The sequence below is a fragment of the Caloenas nicobarica genome, chromosome 7, assembly GCF_036013445.1.
Source record: "Caloenas nicobarica isolate bCalNic1 chromosome 7, bCalNic1.hap1, whole genome shotgun sequence".
Lineage (NCBI taxonomy): Eukaryota > Metazoa > Chordata > Aves > Columbiformes > Columbidae > Caloenas > Caloenas nicobarica.
Window position 1 is genome coordinate 36,335,827 of NC_088251.1, and position 22,494 is coordinate 36,358,320.

The 22,494-nt window shown below is 42.9% G+C and overlaps 1 protein-coding gene across 1 annotated transcript in view; it reads left to right on the top strand.

The window, feature by feature from the left end:
* Positions 1–22,494, top strand: part of MCU (mitochondrial calcium uniporter) — an 88,211-nt gene that overhangs the window by 52,187 nt on the left and 13,530 nt on the right. Inside the window, exon 2 of the mRNA XM_065638814.1 lies at positions 21,721–21,790. Within this exon, the coding sequence (XP_065494886.1) occupies positions 21,721–21,790 (70 nt within the window). The remainder of the gene's footprint in view (positions 1–21,720; positions 21,791–22,494) is intronic.

A 22,494-nucleotide genomic window follows, 5' to 3' on the forward strand; every position in this document is an offset into this window, starting at 1 on the left:
ACCTAAATGCTATCAATCACGCGTGTGTAAAGTATTGATTCATCAAGTACCATTATGGTAGCTACATTTGACTTGGATATTTATATTTCAACTTCGATTTGAATAAGTCATAAAAATGCCTTATTTAATAAATCCCTTTGGTTTAAACGTATCCGAAAGTACACGAACTCCATAGCTATTTACATGCTGTGCGTTTTCTGAGATGATAAACACAGTGCTAAAGTGGGAGCAATGATTACATGGTCTGATCAATGCACCTGAGTGTAGGTAAAGCTCATGTCACTGGATGTGAGCAGCATTTCAGGAAAATAAAGTAGGAATGGTGGATATACTTAGGGTTGACTGTTCAAAATGACTTTTCCTACTTGGGTGACTTTGACTTGTTCTTAAAGCTCGAGACTGTTGATATTGCTTGGTTTTGAAGTCATATATCCCAAAACTCATTTTTGTGTTGCAGTATCGCTAAACCAGCCACAAAGAGCAGGTAAGCAGGTTTCACCAGGCTTCATTAAATCCAGTAGTGTTTATCTTTTTTCTAAGGTTCAAAGTGGATATAAGTAACCTTTCTGCTCTTGAGTGTTTTATCCATAAGAACTCCGGCTAAAACTGACCCAAGCAGCAATTGCTGCTCCCAAATTCCTACACTGAAGTTTATCCCTTTTCCGTTCTGTGCTTTTCACACTTAAACACGTTCTTCTTTTCATCATGGTCATGCATTTGAAGGTAACTGGGTTCATGTAGAATTGCAGGTTTTTCATTTTTCCAAGTATCTTTGTTGCTTATAAGTATTGAGGACTGGGGGGAAAGACGGAGCTAAGAAGTCAGAATTTGAAACTTTGTTGTTAGCGCAAAGTTTCGATTTAATGAACATATTTCCTTCTCTCCCCTTCCCAAATGCAGGCTGAGAGTTACCGTCAGGTTCCTCACAAGTATATAGGTCTCTCAGGAAAAACACCTGAAGCCTTGATTAGTGCCATAATTATAATTCCACCCTGGGCAGGGATTGGCTGCTCATCCGGGCTCGGGTTGGACTCTGCACAAATTCTGCTCTTATCTCCTGTGGGCACTGAGAAATACCTCCCTTATAGTTCAAATGGCAATTAAAACTATTTTTCCCAGAATTTCAAGTCAGTCATCTAACTATGTGCCCAATCCTTTGCCAAAACAAATTGCAGGGAAGTAACATGGGTCATGTCTGGTTTAAGTGATTTACCTTGGCGTTATCAGGTGGCAATTCTGTTGTGTCTGTGATGCTCCCCATGGCAGCTGGAGAGTGCAGTGATGAGGTTAAATGATCTGTGATATCTGTTCTGGGCTCTGGTTTTATTCAACAGCTAAAAAGGGCAGGGGAGAGGAGGAGGATGATGATGAGGCTTTCCCAAAGCAGCACCTGAAATCATACTTTCAACAAGCCTTTGCTTTTTGTTTTGAGGCTAAGTGCTTTAGCTGAAATCCGTAGCCTCCCAGCAGCTGTTAGAAGCACGACCAGCCGGTATATCCTGTGAACGCTCGTCCCTCAGCTTGCACACCCTCTCAGACTGGGAAAGGGCAAATGTTCTTCTGCAAGTCTTTGCTTAAAAGATCCCATTAGCTTTAGCCGTTCTGTAGTGCAAGCCCAGGCTGCTGCCCTCCCCTAGTGTCCTTGGGTGAGATGCAGGCTGGCAGATGAGTTCCAAATGCTTAACAGAAAAATTGCCCTAAAATATTTACGCAGTAATTGGGTTGAACAGCTTTTGCTCTCCAATTTAATCAACTATTTTATACTCACTTCAGACTGCAGGTAATAGACTGAACTGAATATTTTGTATCGTACCGCTTTTGCATTATTCATAGCCTTTTGTTTCTGTTTCCATCCTGTGAGATAAATGACCTCTGTTTTCAATAGTTAGGTTTGATTTATTCTTTCTTCAGCCTGTGTAATATTTAAACAATTCCCAGACAGATCTGGAAGATAACTTCTTGAAGACATTAGGTGTAGGATTGCATTGATCCAGCATCCACTGATGCATCAAAATGACAGCATCCATTGGAGGGGAAAGTGGACCAAGAAGAACTTATATTTGAGGTTTATAAGTTGTCTCTTCCACAAACCAATTTTATTTTTTACTGGCAATATTAGAAAACCAGTGCCTTTTAATCTTATCCTGATGACTCATCTACTCTTCTATATTATAAGACTATCTAATACCAGAAGTTATGTACTATACTTTCTGGCTATAGAAATGTCTTAAAACGTTTGTCCCTGTGGTTTATTCTGTTTGCACAACAATCAGGTGCCTCTTATGCAATCTGTATGTATATGCCCTATACAAAGGGAAAGGTGCTCCAAGGAGTACCATGTATAGAGGTTAAAGCTGAATCATGTAAAACAGAATCCATAAGCACTGGTGCGTTTAAGTAATAGTGATGTCCTAGGAGGATGGCTAAGGGTGAGTGGGGAGTTCGGAGGAATAAAGCAGAAGCTGGTAGCACTGAGAATTCACCCTTAGTATAAAATGGAAGTTTATTTTACAGGGAGCAAGACAAAAATAAAAATGGTGATTTGGAACTGGATAGCGTATTTTGACCTCTGCGCTTCCTGCTTGCAGGACAATCCATTTGTGCTTGATGTCTGTGTCAAATCCTTCCTAAGGGTGAATAAATTTTATTGACTGAAGGAAGAGAAAGCCGCTTATGTGCAGGTACATGGATAAATCGCTTGTTCTTTATCCAAATTCCCTCTGTAATTCTTTCCTACATGAAGTCTTTCATTTGAAAGAACCCGATGAGTAGTTTAAGTGCTGTGCAAACAGAGGGCTGTAGAGGGTAAGGCAGTGGCCACTTGAAGTGACACAGCTAGTTTACACTTGTTTTTTACTATAAATAGGAAAAAAATTGTTTTCAATCCAGAGATGACTCTTGAATGGCTTCTTAAGCAGGAGGATGAGGAGTGAGAGTGTGTGTGTTCATACGTGTATTGGGGAGCTGTTCTGCAGTGTCCAAACTGTGATTTCTCCATTTTTGGCAAGTCTTGAAAAATAGTTTTGTGCTTAACTGAACTGTTGATGTACATCACCAAACAGTGATCTCACGGATAAACTCACTTAGAAAGTACTTTTTCAACTATTGTAGAAAATTCAGCCAAGCATTGAAACACTTCAATTTTTCTTCTTGTTTCTGTGCCAGAAATATTTTAACTACATTAAATATCCTTGGATATCTTTGTATGAGCCAGTGATAACTTTTATGTCTGTGAGCCAAGAAGCTAATGAAGGTTGCACAGTTCAGTAAAGTATTTTTTTCAGCTTTGCTGCTGTAAAGTTGTGGAGGCTTCCCTGGATTGCAATAAAAAGCAATGAGCAGTAGAATGACAACAGGCAAGGGCACCTGAGGAGGGTGGATGTTATGAAAGCCTGTCAAGAGCATCACACTCTGCAATACTGGGATTTGGCAATTCGCTGTGGGATGGGCTGACCCGATACCAACACGCTACAGTCCAGATGACCGCAAGCTTGGGACAGGGCAAGTAGGTATTGGTTTCCTTTGGTAAATTAGATCTGCAGTTCCAAAATGTTAAAATAACTTATGGCTGGTGTATGGGAAGAGGAAAAGATTAACGCAAATAACCGGCAAGGCTGTCAGAAGCCAGCCTGCTGGAAGGAGGGAGGTTTTCGCTTCCTGGTGGAAAAGAAACGCTGACGCTGGTTGTTCATGGTCTGCTGTCTGCTCCAGGCTCAGGTGCTGCACTATAAGGATTCAAGCCGTGTGCCCTGTTCAATGGGGTGGCATTTGTGCATCTTTTTGTGACCTGTTAAAAAAACCCCTGAAACGAGGCGTGCTAAGGGTCAAACAAATATTTTCAGTGCCACATAGAAACAGGTTTCAAGTTTGTATCTGACATTTGGTAACCAGTTCCCTTTTGAGTTCACTTTTCATCCTTGTGTCTCATATTCGCTTCATACTACTGAGTCTGATGCAGATCTGCATCCTTCCCCACCATGAATTTGCTTTTGGACAACTGCAGCTGAGCCACCATTTCTGATTCAGCATTACGGAAAATTATTTTCCACTGTTAACAGCTTTAAAAAAAGAAAACCCAAACAAATCCCAAGCCTTCTGCTTCAAAGCAACTTAACATTTCTGCATGTGAGCAGTGCCGCTGCTTCTTCTGCCTTCTTTCTCTTCCAGGGTTTGTTTTCCCTATGCAATATAATTTGAGCTCTTAAATATGTTCTTCTGTAGACTGACCAGCAGAGGCACATTTCACTCAAATTTTAAGGCAAAACTGGTAGTTGACAAGACATCGGTTTCCACTTTGACGCTAACCACGTAACTCTTGACCAGTCATGCAGTTACAAAGAGAAAGCTCTATTTTTATTTCTCCCTGTCTGTATGGAGCGGAGTGCATGAAGTGCTTATGTTAGTGGGGTATGTATAGTATTTGATGTCATGAGCTGTGTTGTGAAGATGCTGAGGTCAGAAGCGTGGCTGGAGATGCTGGTAAACAGGGCAAGGGCAGCTCCTCTTGTCTGTGAGGTGTCTGGAGATGACTGGTGACAGCTGATGAAACAGCTGCAAATGTAACGTATGAGGTTGCCTAATACGTGGCATAGCCCAACCATGTATCGCTTGTATTTTAGGTTTGCTCTGAAAGGATGTTATGAATAAATCCAGATGACGGTGCTTTATTAGTCAAGTTCAAGACGTGCTCACTCGCTGCCTTTCAAAGGTGATTTATGTTGTTGGGTTTAAGGACTCAGTCGGGGGTTTGCGGTGCAATGGAAGTGCCCCGTGACGTTTTATCTCTGCTTTCAGCTTGCTTTGGCTACGGAGAGCTCGTGGAAGTTGTTCGGGGTGACAACAGAGCTGGTGCTTGTAGGAACTGACCCCTTTCCACTGCGCCACCTGTGCCTGACAGACACGTGGCTGCTTTGGGAAGGCACTTGTCCCTGGTTTATTTTGCACAGAAATGGGTCACGGCTCTTGAAAGCCTCATTACCCCCTGCTTTATGTTGGTCACTAGTGGACCTGTTGTTCAGAACCGTAGTATGACTGCAGCTTTAGACCCTTCTTGTGTGTCGGGCGTGAGTACTACATGGACTGTAGGACTTGTTTAATTGATACTGAAGCCCTTGCTGCTTGTTTGCAAGCTGCGTTCTAAAAAAAATAAAAAATATCATCTGAAATATGTATGAACTGGTTGGATTAAAATCTCACTTGTATGTGTGCCTGACTTGTATTGGTTGCTTACTACATGCCGTAAACCGAATGGTGTTTTCCTTAAGCGGGGGGGAAATCAGGAGTACAACTACACTGGTACAGAAAAATCAACTTATAGTAAAATAGTCGTCTTGCTCATCTTTGGATTTTGTTTTTGTTTTGGTGTATTAATGGTTATAAAGCTTTGGAGTTACTCCAAACCCTTCACTTTTATTTCATAACTAAAAAAAAACCTAATAAAAATAAATCTCAGTTCTTTCAGCTTATGGAGAGTTCTACCAAATTTCTTATGTTTTAGTGGCATGGACATCCATGAGCTGCCCTAATATTGATAGTACCGTCTTTGATAGCTCATGAATTTGCTATTCATCTTGTTCTTGTTGATCGCCATTAAACTGTGACGGGGTGACGGCTGCAGAAACGACGGTGGCAGACGGTTGTAACGCGACCACTCTCTTGCAAAATGTTGTTGTAACCACACAAATCATACGTGCTGTCAGCAACGGCTTCTAAAACGCGCCAGTTGGGCTTGCGTGCTTTCCCCTGTTGGTGTGGTTTGTTCTGTGGCTGTAGTAACCATCTTCGAGACGGCCACGGTGACTTGGACAGAGATGCTCCAACCGCTGCCCTGTGATGCGCCGGTCACTGTACTCGGCTAGCGCGTTAAGGCAAAATAGCTGCTGCAGTGATCGGTAAAGCACTGACAGTCTGTGCTGTATTTTAAGCTTGAGTTGGTAAAGGAGACCTTTAAAAGCCCATCTGGAAGTTGATTTGGTTCCCCAGCTGTGCCAAGTTAGCTGCTTCTCCACGGCCTGGGACTGTAAGCAAAAAGGGGGGAAAAAGGATTCCCAGGACTGGCTTGCAAGACACCTTGGACTTTTTTTTCTTGCAATGTGGTAACATAGTGTAAGAAGCATTCATTGTATTACTACTTCAGTGATCTTTATCGTGTGAGATTCCTCTTAAGGGCTATGGACTATCTTTGCTTGGTCTCTGTATCAGATTCCTCCTGTTCCCAGGTGCCGTAGCACATAGGAGAGGCAAAGAAAAGGTGCCAGTCACCCAAATGGCTGTTGTGAAATGTACCTTCTGTGAAGAGCGAACACCAACACACGTTCAAAGCCTCCGTTATTATCTCAGCCTTCACTGCAAACAATCTCTTTGCCTTTTCTTACTCTTCGTGAGCACCAGTGACTGCAGAGAAGGCAGCTAATCGGGGACGCTTGTCTGCTTGAGCGGACCGATGTTTCCAGCTCTTCACATGGTCCACTAGTAAAAAGAAACTTCATGTCACTCTGGCAGTTGGTAAAGCTGGTCAGCCCTGCTGCTGTGCAGGTGGACGTGTTCAGGTGGACCTGTTTGTGTAGCTTTGGTTTCCACTGTCAGCCAAGAATGTCACAGGCCCGTCTTTCTTGGAAATAGAGATTTCAGCATCTGCTCTTTCTATATAGCATTAGACTTAAGTTGCGATTTAGTGACAATCAAACCAAATAACTAGGTGAAAATTTTATATAGAACAAAGTAGACGTGAATTTAGAGGAAGCTCAGCTGAGCAAAAAGGATCTGGTTGAAAGAAGGTACAGCTCAGAAATAACACAACATTGTCAGGTGCTTTTCAGCCATGGGCCAGACTGCAAAATGCCTGCTGGCGTGGTTATAAATCCACTGCTATACAATCTGGAGTTGGTAACTCCCCTTTGTTCTTACACTAACAAAGAAGAAAGACGCAGTGGTTCAGAGACAAGGTGTGGAGGGAAGGAGCAGCTGAGCAGGTGGCTAGTAAAATCGGTACCTGTGGCTGCTTGGTGACTTGCAAAATGGTTCCTCTGTGCAAATTTATATTTTGAACAGGAGGTTTTCCTAGAAGGAGAAAACAGCTGGTTTGAACTCGTCTGTTTATGACTCCTCGATTCTCTGACAATCACTTTGGGCACAATGACTTGTTAAGTGATTTCTTACTGCCTCCTTAACTACTTAATTTGGGATCATTGAAGGAATTACCAGGTGGAAAAACACTCCCTTCATAGAATTTAGCCAGCTGTCATGTGGTTTTTGAAATAAGCTGCTTACCAGACACTGTACTGTCCAACTCATTTGAATTAGTCTCCTTCCAGATAGATGTGAGGCACAGGAGCCTTTTACAGGTAGCAGCAAATGACCCAACATGCTCTGTTTTCTCCTAATGTGATAAACACGTAAACCATTTGGAGCCGATGGGCTCCAGTATCCTTTGCTGGGACGTGTCACGGGAAGACTCAGATTTAAGGGTTCTAAAAACCAAGTAGGAAGGGTCTTTGCACAGTCAGTGCTCAAGTACAAAAAATTGCTCTTTTGCTCGGCTGTTAAAACTCACACGTGCAGTATTGCCGCTGAAGTTACCCAGTGGTGGTTCCAATATCTAGATGTTGTGTTGTCCTTTGTTGGGTCACCTTGGATGCAGGATGCCACGCGGGTTGGACTAAAGTTACGGCTGCTTGTCTTGCCGCTGTTGTTAAAGATAAAGCGTATACGGTTCCCCGAGCAGTGATTTAACAGCTGTAGCCATGTGCCTGTGCAATCTAAGCATCAGTGGTGGTTGTTTCTCTGGAGTCCCTCCTTTCCCCACTAAAAACTGAGCCTTGCTCTGTCAGATGGAAAAGATACCACATGTCAGCTAGTGATTTGCTTAATAGCGCAGTTAAGCGCCAGTGCAATCAATCTAGTGACAGAGTTAAAATTATCTCCTAATTACATTGAGAGTCAAAGAAATCCTGGCTGGTGGGGGGAGGAGGGAAGCAGGAAAAGAGGTTGCATTTAAATGCAATTCTAGGAAGGTCTGGGTCACAAAAGGGAGTTCATGTCACCCCATTAAGGTGACCCTGATGCTTGTGTGAGTTACCTCAGCCAGATCAGAATGAGCATTTTAAGCCTCTTGCTGGGCTGAAAATGCAGTGGGAAAGAATGTTGAAACCTGTTTTGGGCTATGCAGGTTTGCTTTCTGTTTATCTTTCTAACTTCCTTTAATACAAAGTCCATGAGTATTTGTGTTTTCTTACTCAGAAATAAGCCGCCTCCTAAACTAGCAAGTGTCAGAGGTGTTGGGGTTTATTTTAAATGTTATTTTAAATGGAGAGGTAGTGGGGCAGTCATACAGCACCCAGCTATGAATCTCCCTTTACCCTAGATGTACAGGGAAACTACATATGGATCTGACACTTTGTTAAAAGGAGTGATTTGGACAGGATGCTTTCCTAGAGATCTTGCTCCTTCGGTGAAACCAGCTATTTAATCTTCCTTAGGCAAGACTTTGTCTGGAAGATGCAGAATTCCAAAACAGCAGTTTCAAATTAGCAAAGAAAAATAATTTTGTGTGGGAACGCTCTCTCTCCCACAAGTCCCCTCAACTGCCACGTGCTTTCCTACAAATTTGTCAACTGGTTTTCCCACTAGCCCATGAAACCGAAAGGGTTGGTGGTTTTTCAGTGGTCTTGGAGATGATGCTTTTCTTGATATCTTCTGTGGTCTGGAGGATGAAGGTTTTGGCAAGACTCTGGTAATCCGAAGAGTCTCACCGTGTCAAAGTTGTTATATTTAATGCTCTAAATTTAAATCCAACTTTCCTTTCTACAATAGACAAGGAAGATGGTGAGGAGAACAGCGGTTATTGCTGATCAGACTTACTACTGTGTAATGTTGGTCTGTTTAACTTGCTTCTGTATTATGAAATATACTGTATATATTAATAACAAATTGCACCTGCTGTGAGAAACAGATCTCACAAATGTTTGCAAACCAATGATGTCTAACAGACTACATTCTAGCCCGTAAAACTGTTACTGTATCTCTTTGTTATTAATTAAGAAGTTGAAATACTGTGTTTTGCAAAGAACATGATGGTAACAGCCCCCGGGTGTCAGCCGGGGCTTGTGACAACTTTGAAGGTCTCGTTCGGGAAGGCTGGAACAGGCCAGTGTTTTCCCCACTCTTGCCAATGCAGCTTAATCTCATAAATCATTTAACTTCATAAATACCTTCTCAGCTGTTGTGTGTTGAGAACCCCTCAGTGCCACCAAAAATCTGGTGAACTTAGACAAAAGCAACGGAATTAATTTGTGGACAAATTGGAATGAATCTTCCTTCTTTTCTAATGGGGAAAAAAAAATTGCCCTGAGAGGAAGGCGTGTGTGATTTCACAGACTGTATTCAAACTCTTGAAATTGTAACTTGGTTTTGATTTTTTTTTTTTCCAAGATAATAGTTATGTTCTTGAATTACAGAGGCACAATGTAGAGATGAGACTTTTGCCTTTCAAAATGAGCTTCAAAACATGAAAGCCCACTATGAGAAAGGGCAAGGTAAAAGGGTTTTTTTTTTTTTGTTTGCTCTACAACCTTCTTATTGATAATAGCACAAGGTTATTCCAAATGTCACTGTAGAAACTGTGCTTGTCTGTGGACAAATCATGTGGTCTTGTCATCCATGTGGGATGTACTCTGAGTGGATTTGCTGTGTTTTCATATTCCCGAAAAAAAAATAGGGTTTGTGGTTGGTGCGGTGTCCTGCGGCGTTGCAGCGAGGCTGGGACCAGTGTTCCTTCGTTCTCCTGCTCCATGCCAGCTACTGCTTTTCAAGCCATGCTTGGTGCGTGTTTTTGGTTTCCATCATGAATGTTTTCCCTCAGAAAATAGCGGTCTCTAACATTTAATCTGTACTTTGACATAAGTATTACTGGTTTGTGTGTCTAAAACAGTGTTCTGCTTTCTCACCAGGTTTGTGGTGGGTTTTTTTTTTTTTTGTTCATCTAGAGCTCTTTTACGGAATTGCCTGGTATTCAGCTGGGCAGCCACTTACACTGCTTACAACCAGCTATTTTAGTGCTTCTCTTAATGCTTTCTCAAGGGCTAATGTGTTTTTGCTGCTGTGCTGAGAAAGCCGAACCTTTGTGTGCTGTCTGAATCAGTTTGAGAGTGCTGTCGGGGGACTTGGTCTCTGCAGATAAAATCTATTTGGTTGGAAGTGTCTCGGCCTGGTACCTGAACTCTTAACTAGTAATAACGCCTTGCTACTTTCTCTCTTGTTTTAGTAATAAGCTTTGCCTATACTATTAAAAAAAAAAACCAAGTGAAAAGAAGGATCTGCTTTCAATGTCTCAGGAGAATATTTCTGGGCATGCAAGCTTTTAGCAGATACAGTTGGAAATAATCATGAGTAGCAGCTACGACAGCTAATTGTGGTTCACTTACGAGTTGTTTGATATCCAGTTCACCCATCAGTGAAGCAGTGTAAGCAGACAGGGGTGAAAGCAACTGATAGCAATGCAGTCCTAACCCTGAATCACTCTTCTCTTTGTTTGTTAATATGTATTTTGGAGATGATTTTTGTGTACATACAAGACTGCAGAACTGTGAAGCAGCAGATTTCACAAGCCTTGAAAGGAAGGCAGAGTCCTACCAGTTTGTCAGCTGTGGAGATGTGTTCCCTCCATCGTTTGTTCGCTCAATACAGCCAAAATCAAACTACAGTGAGGCTCGAATGGAAACTTTGACCTGCTTTAAGATGATGGCATCTTAAAGTGGGAAGTGGCCTTGGAGTACAGGACTTTAGCTTTTCTTGTTAAGGAATTACCCCGACTGACTTAGCTGGTCCTGGTGAAGGTCTTGATAAATCTTCTGGTGTGTTTAGCCTGTTCTTGGACATGTGAAGTCCCTGCGACGCAGGCAGCGTTGACCAAGTGTCACTTGTCTCCAGTGCCGGGGCTGTTTAACAACTTGCTTGCGTGGCCTGGGTGGTTGTAGAGGGAAGGGTTTTGGCTGTTTACTCACCATCTGAGACCAAGGCAGGGGGTGACATTGTCGGAAGGTGGTGTCTGCGCCTGGGAAATTGAGGGGGCTTCTACCCAACTTGTGTTAGCACAGGTGCTGTGGACCTGGGTGTGAGATGGTGCAGTTGTGTGGTGGCAGACAGGGGCTCTCTGGCCTCTTAAGACTGTCCCTGGAGAGAAGAAACCTGGGATTCAAGGATGATAGAACTTTAAGTAATAACCAGCATTGGATCAAAGGGAAAGTCCTGGTTCCCAGGCCTGTTTACTTCAGGGAAAGAGCATTTAAAAGGGTCTTGGAAAGAAAGTACGGAGAGCATGCTATTCTGCAGGAGTTGCGCCAGCCTTCGTGCTTGGATGGGCAGTGTATGTTTTGAAGTCCTTACCTTAATGCCTGTCCCTTCGTGGTTTTTCCACAGAGGCTTTTTTGCTCTGTTTCATGTGTATATTTAATTTCCCTGAGAAGGAGGATTCAATTTTCATTAACTAGCTGAGACTGTCAATGAAAATACAAACTGTAAAGGTGTCTCTGACAGCTTGTGTAATTCAGGGCCAAATTGTAAATTGCCTTCTTCTAGGCCACTGAACACCTATCACTATAGATTAAACCCAGCTTAATTGATTTGGAAAAGCTTTAAGGAAGCAACCTAGCCAAAGATCTCCCATTCCAAATCCCCCTCTTCCAGGATAATCTCTTTTCCCAGGGCTGTTGATTCTTAAATGGTGTTAATGACTAGAAAAATGGTCATTTTTCTAGTGCATTGTTTCCAAGACTTCTCAGTCCTTTAATATGAATTAAGTCTCAGTGCTCGTGTTGGAAAGAAGTATGAACTGCAACCCCTTTGTAGTGTGTGTATCTTTGATCTGTAAAAACTATAATTTGGCAAGTAGTTCAAATCGGCTTTTCATGAATGGCTGTTGAGAACTGATTTGTGTTGGAACTTCATCCAAAGAATAAGATACAAGGAAGATGCAACAGTTTCTGTGGGAAAAGTTTTTAGATGGTTAGAGAGATATAGTATATGTTACGTTCTGGACTTGTAAAAAAAAAAAAAAGAAAAATACTTGAGCTGCAACAATCTGGAAGTTTTCAATTAAAATACTAATAAAACAGTCTTTGATTTGTATGATATAGAATCAGAAAACAATATTTTTAAACTGAAAACCAAAACAGAACCAAATGTTTGGGAACTGCTTTCATAACGCTTCCCTGTAATCCTAATTTATCATGTATATGAGTAGTGGATAACTTTATAACCATTGAAAATGTGCAGGGAAGTTCTCTGCTCTGTTTCTTTAAGGCTCTTTAACTAGCGATTTAACATATTGACTTAATTAATCATTATATAAACTGAAGGTGTGTTTGTGCATAGTGCGTGTGCCCATAAACCCAGTTTCAACTGGTTTCCGTAACACAGAGGAGGGAGGTCCAGGAAGTGCCAGAATTAATTGGTGCTGACGAGGGCCTGGTCACAGTCTCTGCAGAGGCACCTAATGGGGAGTTGGGGCCCTCAGCCTCTCATCCCACCACGCTCAGCTTTGAGGACATGACTGAGCTCGTCCTGAGTCCAGCACTGGCTGTCAGATGAAGCGATCGCTTTAGTTATTAGCTTCCCTGAAACTTTGTTTAGCTGTTAGTGCCTCTGTTGTACTGACAGGCATTGAAGTGTAATTATGTCGTTCATTTTTCTAGCACGGTAATTCCGCGCAGGAGATGCCAGAATGAATAGCTTTGAGCCAGTGAGATGCTGTTGCAGTCATTTCCTTTATCAGTGGTCAATTAAATAAAAACCTTTTGATCTCCAGGTCTCCTCTGTGTCTTCCCAGAAATGCCTGATAGTGGTCAGTGCAGGCACTGGAGCTCCAGCAGATCCATTTGCTGGTGAGGAGGGGAAATAGGTGGATTTGGGGAGCAGGCTCACAGATTATAAACATTTGCCTCCTCCAGAGGAGCAGGACAAAAGCGGCTCTTCTGTCTGCTCCCTAGACAGGCTGGAACTGGAACACAGCAGCGTTGAGGAGCTTGTGAAACACCGCTCAGTTTGCATTTCTGAAACTAGACCAAATGCCGTTGAGTACCGTACAGCTGTTCCTTATGCTGTGAGAAGGGGTCAACCCCAGTTTCCTCTCCCCTCGCAGAGAGGCCAGGTGAGATGAGCTGAGGAAAGTCTAACAAACTTTCAAAACCGAATTTAACTTGCTGTTTAGACGTGGGGTTCAAAATAAGTGTGTTTGTGTTTTTACTGGATGTCATTAGTGTGTTGATAAAGATCTGTCTCTGCAGAGCGGTGCCTTTCGCTTGTGTTTAACTTTTGCTGAGTTTCCTTCTCTGTGGATATGCCAATGGGGCACTGTAGGTGAGCTCTGCACTGTTTCCTCGGGGTGGAGCCGGGAAGCCATCCTGCGAAATAGTCAGGTTCAAGGTACATCTAATGATATCTGAAGGATATTAAACATTAACATATAGGGATATTAATTTTGCATAGAAGTTTCCTCGATTTGCAGTCTGGTAGCAGAATGAAACAGTGGTCCTTCATTGGCTTTAAAATGTTAATATATTTTTGTTGGAGTCTTTTTCATTTTCTTTTGTTCCTCTCATATGACACTAACTTGCCAGGGAACGTAAGTGATTTAGAAGTCAGAATTGCACAGTAATGATTTCTGTGGCAGAAAGCATAGGCAGAAAAATGTTAGGCATTCACTCCTAATCAAATGGAAGATTTTTCCAAGGCTTCATGGTAAGACACGTGTGGGACTAGCAAAAGGATTGATTTTTGCTGTACCAATCACAGCTGGTAGCGAACTGATGCAAATTGAACGCAGACAGCAAAGCAGCATCCCAAGCTGAACATCTATGCTTTGGTATTTCTCGCAGAAGAAACCTGGCCCATGTTAATTGGCCACAGGTATTTGTAGCTGTTTATCAAACCTATGATTTTTTTCTAAAGACCTGGACTGAACGTGAGAGTATCTGTAAAATTTATCTGGCACTTCTGGGTGTTAAAATATTTTAGAACTCCCCAACTATGCGCCTCATAACGGATTCAAGCCTAAAGCCAATTCAGTCTCCACGCTTACCCTGTAAGAGTCATTATCTGAGGGAAGGAACTACTTTTTATCTTCAATGCTTGGACTGAATTAATGTGACTTTGCCTCAGACAGTAAAAGGCAGTTCCTTTTTACCCATTCCTCTGCAAACAGCACTTACATTTCTGCTCCACCAGTTCCCTTTTTGGACCAAACCCAGATTCTTTCGTGCAGGAAAACGAGCAAGGAATTGATGGTGTAGGACTTCACCAGTACTGGGATGTACTGGGCTGCCATGGCTTGCCGAACGTTGCATCTCTCTATATTTCAGCATGAAGCTTCTCTGAAGCTGTATGTGTGCTGGCACTGACTCCCAAATCTGCAAAGAGCCTGCTGTTTCTTTTCAAGAGCTGAAAGCAAGGTTCTCTCGTTTCTAAGTTTATTTCCCTGGAAAACCGGTGTGAGTTTGGCTGCTCCCCAGCACACACCAAGGCAGAAGGAATTTCCTTGCACTTGTGGAAATCTCGCTTCATAACTCTGCTTATTGTTTCATTCTTGATGCTGGAAGCGCCAGGGATGTGTCAGTAAGCTGCTCTTTCCTCGCTGGGAAGCATTTGATGCAGTATGGCAACAAGGTGGGAGAAGAGGGTTAAGAGATCTTCTTTTGAACTGGCTGTAACAAAGACAAAAGGAATTGCCTAGTGGGGTTGATAAGTGCTAGAGGCAGAAAAACAAACACAAACCCCAAACAAACAAATAAAACCCAAACAAACAAATAAAACCGAGACAAACCAGTCAGCTGCCCTGGGGGGAATCCCTGAGGGGAATCCATCTGATTCCTTCTCTCTCTGGTTATAGGATCTTCAGCTGCGAGTGGCTGAGGGAGGCAAAATCATGCAGCTCGAAATCTGTGGGATCAGAACTCACTAAATTTCTCAAATGCTTTTTAAACCAGGATTGGAAGCCCCTTGAATTTGAGAAGAGAGGTGCCACTCTTTTCGGTATGGGAAGATGCAATAAATGAATCTGGAAACTAGGGAAAGGAATTCAGCTCTGCCTTGTCTCTGTGCTTGGGTTTCAAAGCTGATACGGGCCTGAATGCATCATGGTATTTTGTTTGGTTTCTATTTTTCAAGCCTTCAGAATGCAAGGGAATTGAAATTTTCAGCTTTTCTTTTTCCAGTAACTATGAGGGTTTTATTAAAGAAATGGTATTTAAACCATCCTATTCCAGTAAAGAAAAAAATGTGCTAATAGCGAAACTGTGACCTGGCATCAGAAATGGCATGGGAGATGTTCCAGCCCAGCTCTGGGCTGCCTGCTGCAGGTAGGACTGTATGAAGTTCAGATGGAAGAGGGAGTATGTAGTCTGGTATACCATGGCTGCCATCTATTTCAAGGGAAGTAGGAATTGTGCAATTCTCTGTAGGTTGTTGACATCTGCAATAAAATCAAGAATATAGATTAAGAAAAGGTGTTTAGGGGTTTTTCTTTTTTTGGGGGGGAGTGGGGGTTTGGAATTGTTGTGGATGGTGTGGCAAAGGAAGCACCTGTAAAAGCAGTAGAGACTGCTTGACCAATGTGCTTAACACACCTGTTAAAATTTTTCATTATCTCCTCTTCCCTCTCTTACCCTCAAGAGGCTCTGCCAAAGCCATCAAAAGCGGTGATGTTCTTGTTAAAAAACTCATCATTGCAGCATCTCCACAGCGGCAGTAACGCCTGGGAGGAAGGTGCAATGAAGAACAAGGAGCAGTTGCTTCATCTTCTTTTTTTTTTATTATTATTTTTTTTCCCCTCCCTTTTCTGCAAAGAATCAATCTCCTTCCTCCTACCCCCACCTTTTCCTGGACACTGTGGATTACCTGTTTCTTCTTAGGCAGATGGGCAAAGGAAGCAGGATGAGAAGGGAATATTTATAGCTCACCTCCTGTTTATGTTCCTCTCCTAGCAGATGTGATGAAGCTCTGTACTAATGCTGGAAGAAGTGAAAATTCAGGCAGGAATGAGAAGTGTGGCAAATAAGGACTGTTTGCTAATGTGTAGGTCGCACGAAGTGCTTCCAAATGCCAAGATTAACACTTCCCACGTCTTACTGGCATTGTCTCTTTTTGTGTCCATCTCCCCAGTCTGATTTCTAAAACAACAACAACAAAAAGCAAAATAACACAACCAAAGAGGAACAGCACTGCAGTTTGGATGGGTTTTCATTTGCTTGACCTTCCTCCGCAAAAGCGTTGCCCTATGGAGGCAGTGGGTGCAAAATGTTCTTTTCAGGGCAAAATCCGACCTCTTGAGTGGGATGTGAGCAAGGGCGTACCGGCAAAGAAAGAAATGAGTTCAAGCCAGTGGGATTTAATCAGGCAAGTGCTCGGGTCCTGGGAGACAAGCCATATGGTTTAAAAAGGCAGCAGTTTGGACTTTTTGGAAGCTGGGGGGAAAATGGTGCTGAGGGGCGCGGGGCTTTTTTGCCCCAGCCGTGCTGCAGCAACATGGCTCCCAGATACAAGGGCTTTCCCCACCACATTCCCCTCTTTGCCCAAGTGTTTGGGGTTTGTGCAGGGCAGCAAAGCACTCTGGTTTGAATTTCACCCTTGCAAGAGCTGGTTTATTGCATACCGGGCTCTAGCAGAAGCCTTGAAGGAAATACTTAATGTTTACTATGTGAATGTAGCCAGAGACTGTAGCAAAAAGTTGGAGGAGGCCTTCTGTACAGGGTTACTGGTTTGATGAACAAATGTCTGGTAAAGTTGGGCTCAATTTCAGAGGAAGATGGAATTTATTTTTTTTTTTCCAAAAGGAGGTCCTGGAAGCAGACCAAGGTGTCCAGATGTCTTGGGAAGAACGGAGGTGGCAAAGAAATGGGCGAGAGATGCAGGCAGAGATCTCTGATGCCAGACTGGCCCGTTTTTATCTCTTCGGAGGTTTCTGAAGAAGGCATTTGAATACAGCAGGGCTGTGCCTGGGTGCTGGCAGCAGCAAGATCCATCTTTGCTGGTATTGCGGGCGTGAGGGCTGCCATTGCGTCTTCTCCCTGTCCCCTTGCTGTCCCCAGGCCCATGTGAGGGACTGCTGTAGGAATCTTCCTCATACAAGGGCTGAAAAGGTCTTGCCTGTGCTCAGAGCCCTACATGGGTTTGTATGTGAAGGATTTTATTTGCAATTTTTGCGGTAATACTTGGTGTATTGGGTGCCCGGGGGCTCTGTGAGGAGAGGCCGGTTCTGGGTGGGTTCTGGCGGGAACACACGGCACAGCCCCTCAGCCCCGCCGCCGGTGCCTTGGGGGAACTGAGGTAAGAAAGGGGAATAATGATGGAAAAAGCAGAGGAATAAGGGAAAAAGTGTGAGGAACAAGGGAAAAAGTGTGAGGAACGGCCCTGCAAGCACTGAGGTGGAGGAGGAGGTGCTCCCCCGCAGGGTCCTCCATGGGCTGCGGCGCGGATGCTTCCAGAAGGAAACGCATCACCACAGTTAAATGTGCTTCAAATCCAGTACGAGCTTATGTACTGGTGCAAAAGTATTAGCGGACTTGATTAGTTACACATCTGTGAAGCTCGGACAGCAGATTTCTCTTCAGAACGTGGTTTCGCTCTGTGTTTCCTCCCCTTTGCAAACACAGCTGGCGTGAGGGGGGAGCAAAATGGGAGGACAAAAGGGCCCCAATGATTTACAACTAAAGTTCAGTTTCAGAGAGATGGAACAGGCCGAGGAGTGGTTGGAACCCTGAAGTGAGGTAAAGATCAACAAATGGAGCTCCTCAGCACTTTTGGAGCGGGTAGCTTGCGTTGTTTGGGGAAGCTCACAGCGATTTTTGTCGCTGAGATGCTGGCCAGGAGGTTTGAGGAGAACCCCTGTCAGAGCCAGGAAAGACATTCAGGTTTTCATGCTGTGAAAGTGGGGGATAGAGAGGAAAATAGCTGTTGCTTGTTGGAAAAGGTGAGCTGCTTCACATCTGACTTAGGGCAGCCTCAGTTGTAAATTGTAAAATAGATGTTGTAGCTGGCACTTGCAAATGTGTCGTTAAGGATTTTACTCTACGGTAAGAAATTTTTACACAGAGAATCCGCTGTCTTTCACAAAAGCTCTGCAGCATGACTGTCACTGGTACTCCAGGTAGTGAGTTGGCAGCATCTTTTACCTGTGTTCTAGATTAAGATATTCACCTTTTTTGTTCTTGGGTTGGGTTGGTGTGTGTGTGTGTGTTTTTTCTGGACAACATTTCTGATTTTAATTAGAGTTTGGAGACTTGGTACCCCAAAGTTGTTACCATTCTATCTTCGATAATTACATAAAATGCAGAACACTACCTCTGCTGGATTACTCACTCTTTTCCCATCAGAGCGCGCTTGCTGGTAGCTAAAAGGCTGTTTTTTCCAGTAGGGCTTTGATTAACTTTGTCGCCCATGTAGAACTGACATAGCTACACTAGGACCTATAGAGATGTTCTTTTTACCTTTGGATTGTCCAAATAGAGCTTGACAAGGCTGGAGGAAGTGTTAGTTTTAGACAAAAGACTGTTTGGTGTTTTGGTTTTTTTTCCTCTTGATCCCTTAATCATTCTGGGAGCGAAGCTGCTGCGCAACCCTGAGCCTCTTAACATGCATCTTACTGCAGATAAGACAAGAAGCGAAGGATCGAACGGATGTGAAAAGTGAATTCCTGCACCTGTTCTCTTGAGACCTGGAAAGTTACTCTGGCGATTAAAGCTTCTAATTTCAGGGGTCTGGCTTTGGTGCTTTTCACACTCCTAATACCACTTATTTCTGAAGTGGTGGACAAGTCTGTCTCAGCTGAAAGCTGGATGTAGTTATTCTACACTTCATTGCTGAAGCAGTGAGCAGTCAACTGTTTATCTGCAGACAAATGATGGTGAGATCTGGTCAGCAAAGCTTGAATCAAATCCCTCTCCACTCCAGCACTGCCTCAGTCCTGCGCTTCAGCCTGCTGGCACATTTCTGCATAAAGCTGTTGCGTTGCAAATGCTGGAGAAAGGGTTCAGGCATTGTAATCTCCATCTCAATTTTAAACCAGCCACCCTTCAAGAATAAAAATGATGGATGATTCCTTAAGCTCTCGCTAACCTTGGATGCCAGGAGGTGTCACTTAGGTCTTTGCTGACTTTGAGTTCATTTGTTCCTTTCTTTTCCTTTTCCAACCCAGTAGAGACTGGTTTTTTTAGATAAGAAATCTCTAACAGCAGCATGTATGTCACGATGCAGTTCAGAACTGCAGGAGTGACAGATATGTATAGTGTAACCACCATCTCTTCCTGTAAAATGTAACGGCAGCCTCATGCTGTGGGGTTAATGAAACCGAGCTGGTTCAGACCTGAATCAGGGTGAAAGAGTTAGCAACGGGCTTAAACCTGGGGGCACATTGGCTTTTTGATGAGTCACCTTACATGCCCTGTTTTTCAACCCATTTTGCCTTTTCCCCTGGTGTTGCCTGTATTGTATGAGGGCAGGAGGCATTTGAGCCAGCTTATACCTGTCAAATGCTCATGGCCTTAAGGTGAAACCTTTACAGATGCTAACTGATAATGTCTTTCAGCTATATAGCTATTTGGCGATGGGGTAATGCTGGATTTAATGGGTTTCAAGATTTTCTAAAAAATGCTACTAAATCTTTTGGGCTGCTGTGCAAATCTGGTGTGCAGTATTTACAAAAACAGATGATTAATGCCATGTAAAAGGGAAGAGTAAAGCAGTGAAAAGCACGTACCTGAAAGTGCCAGTTCTGCCATGGGATCCCATAAAATACATATGTAAACAGTAGAGGAGGAGGTTTTGTGTCTCACTGTATAAATTCTGCCCACTTACTATTGCATCTGGTCTGATACTATTTGCAGAAGGATTAGAATTGAACTTGCTGGTTTCAAATAGGAAAAGGTCTTTTTTTCTCAACTTCCTATAGAGGCTTCTCCTCCATGGGTAAAATTTGATTCTGAAAACTGGCTTACATGTGGTGTAGCTTCTGATTTTTTTCTTAATATAATAGTGATGCCAAGACAGTGAAGCTTGATTTGTCTAGAATGTGAGGCTGTATCTGTGTTTTGCGTTGGTGTTTTCGAGTTTTAAAACTTTAGGGGTGGGGGATCCTGATTGCTCAGCAGTAGCACATGGGTGTTTGTCAGTCCAGACAACTTGCTATTTTCAAACCTAAAAAGGCAAATTCGCCCTTTGGTTCCTAATGTATAGGGGTTCTTTTAAACATTACTTTTGCCAAAACGTGCAACTTCCCACTTCAGTTACATCTGTTTAAATCCACTTCTCTTTTCCTGTTAGCTGCCTTTTTCACTCCACTGTGGGAAGCTGAAAATGCAAGAAGGAAAATGGAAACTTACTTGACTGATTTTGATTGTCAGGACTGAGAAAAACAGAATGTAAATACAGCACAAATGAGAGTGGGTTTCCAGAGCTGGCAATGCACTGACCACTTGGGCCGTAGGTCCTGCTTTCAAGATGAGTATAGTTGAAACTATTGTGGGTTTGCATAGCAGGCTTCAGAAGAAAAGTGAAGCTCTTTCAAGTGGATTATTGAAAGCGACCTTGCAAAATATGGAGGTCTGGACAATTTGGCAGAGAAATATTCAACAGCCTGGGTTTTGTTTGCAAACTTGCATTAGAAATTTACTTAAAAATAAACAAGCATACCCCTGAGATACCTTTATAGAAATGCAGGTTTGTCAGCCGTATTTTAGAAATAAACAAAACCAAGCCCAGACCATGGGAATGCCCATATTGGACTGCGAGTGTTGAAAAATCAGAGTGCCAGTCACTGAAATATATATCGGTGTAACCAGATGAGAGCTGGTGTGCTTTATTCTTTTTTTGATTGGGCTCTCTTGTGCTAGAATTATAATTTCACTCTTGGGCGAGAATTAGTGTATAACTAGTATAACTTATCCTGGAGAACAGACTTCAAATCACTCAGATTCTAGATATTCCTGAACAAATTAGTCCTTTGCCAAGGTTGCAGAACATATGAACCATTCACGTGCTTTCTTCTTACTTGGCTCTTTTTTTACAGCCTAGTATCACAGTTTTTGTTTGTTATCTTGAACAATTTGTTCTTCTGTGAACAGGCGTGTTTACTACTTGTATCTTAGAGTTTGACTTCCCTCTGTAAGGGCAAGAAGAAAATACATGTCAGCACAGAGAACAACCTAAGAGAATGCATCTCTTCGTCCACAACTCCCCAACCTTCCCCTACTGTTACGCTAATATTTTTGGGGGTTTTTTTTTTACCCTTCAAAGACTGATGCTTTTATGTGATTTCTACTTTCCATGTCTGTGTAGTAATCAAAATTGATTTCTTAAAACTGATTAATCTAAACTGATTTCTTAAAACTGATTAACTCAACGCGGCTTTAAAAATACATTTTTACATTAAGGAAGAAGAAAAAAATCGCAGCTGTTGCGTTACATGTTCTGGCTCTCTGTGCATTGAGGGTGGGGTGTGTAGAGGTGAACTTGGCCGAGGGGGGAGACCTTGCTGGGTGGCAGATGGTGGAAGATGATGCTGTTCGTGACAGGTGCTCCCGGTTTGTGGGTACCCCTGCGGTGGACAGGAGGAGATGCCCAGCACAGGCACTGGGACAGAGGATGGGGCGGGGGGTGGACAGGAGGTGGCACTGGCTTGGGCTTCTGCCAGAACTGAACATTTGTCCTTTTTTTTGCTGCGCTTGTATTTTTTAGGTGCATCAGAGGCTTTCTCCTTGGCAGAGCGTGAGAGTGGTCTATTGCAGTACAGTAGTGCCCTCTGATGGTGAGTATTGACATGGGCAAACTCTTGGCTCACTTTCGCCTTTCCTGACTTAAATCGTGTTTCCTGACCTCTTTTCTGGTGGAGGTTTTTTTTGGCTAGGAGGTAATCTACTTTTGAACCAAGGAAGTGACAGAGACCAAAGTCAGTCCAGAAGAATTAAGGAAATGGGCAACTTTTCTAATAACTCTTCTTACAAAACCAGACAGGCTTTATAAAGATGGATGTTATTGTGTGCAACTGTCCACATTTTTTTGCCAGACTTTTTCCTGATGTAGCCATGTAGCTGTGTGATGCCTGCCCTTCGGGGTACTGTGTGTCTTGTTAACTTTATTTATGTAATGAAAGTGCAGCTCATACCAGCTACTTGCTCAAACGGTTAAAGCACTGTTTGCTGCAGTAAATAAATTGTGAAGCCAAGGCAATTTTGTTCCTTTATATAAATTCTGAAACAGCTCAGACAGTAAACTTTTTTTAATAACGTCAGAATATAAAGCAAAAGAATGCACTAGTGAAACTTGAAAAATCTCAGCATCCTAGAATGCGAAGACGAAAGAGCGGCTTTGAGATCTCTGACTGCTTTAACATCCACATGCTGTGCACAAAGACTAAGCACTTATGCCGACTGACACAAACGGTTAGTGGATCCTCTCTCCGTTAAGGCTTGTTAATGAAGCCTGAAAGCTAATAAAGTAAAGGGTTCTGGC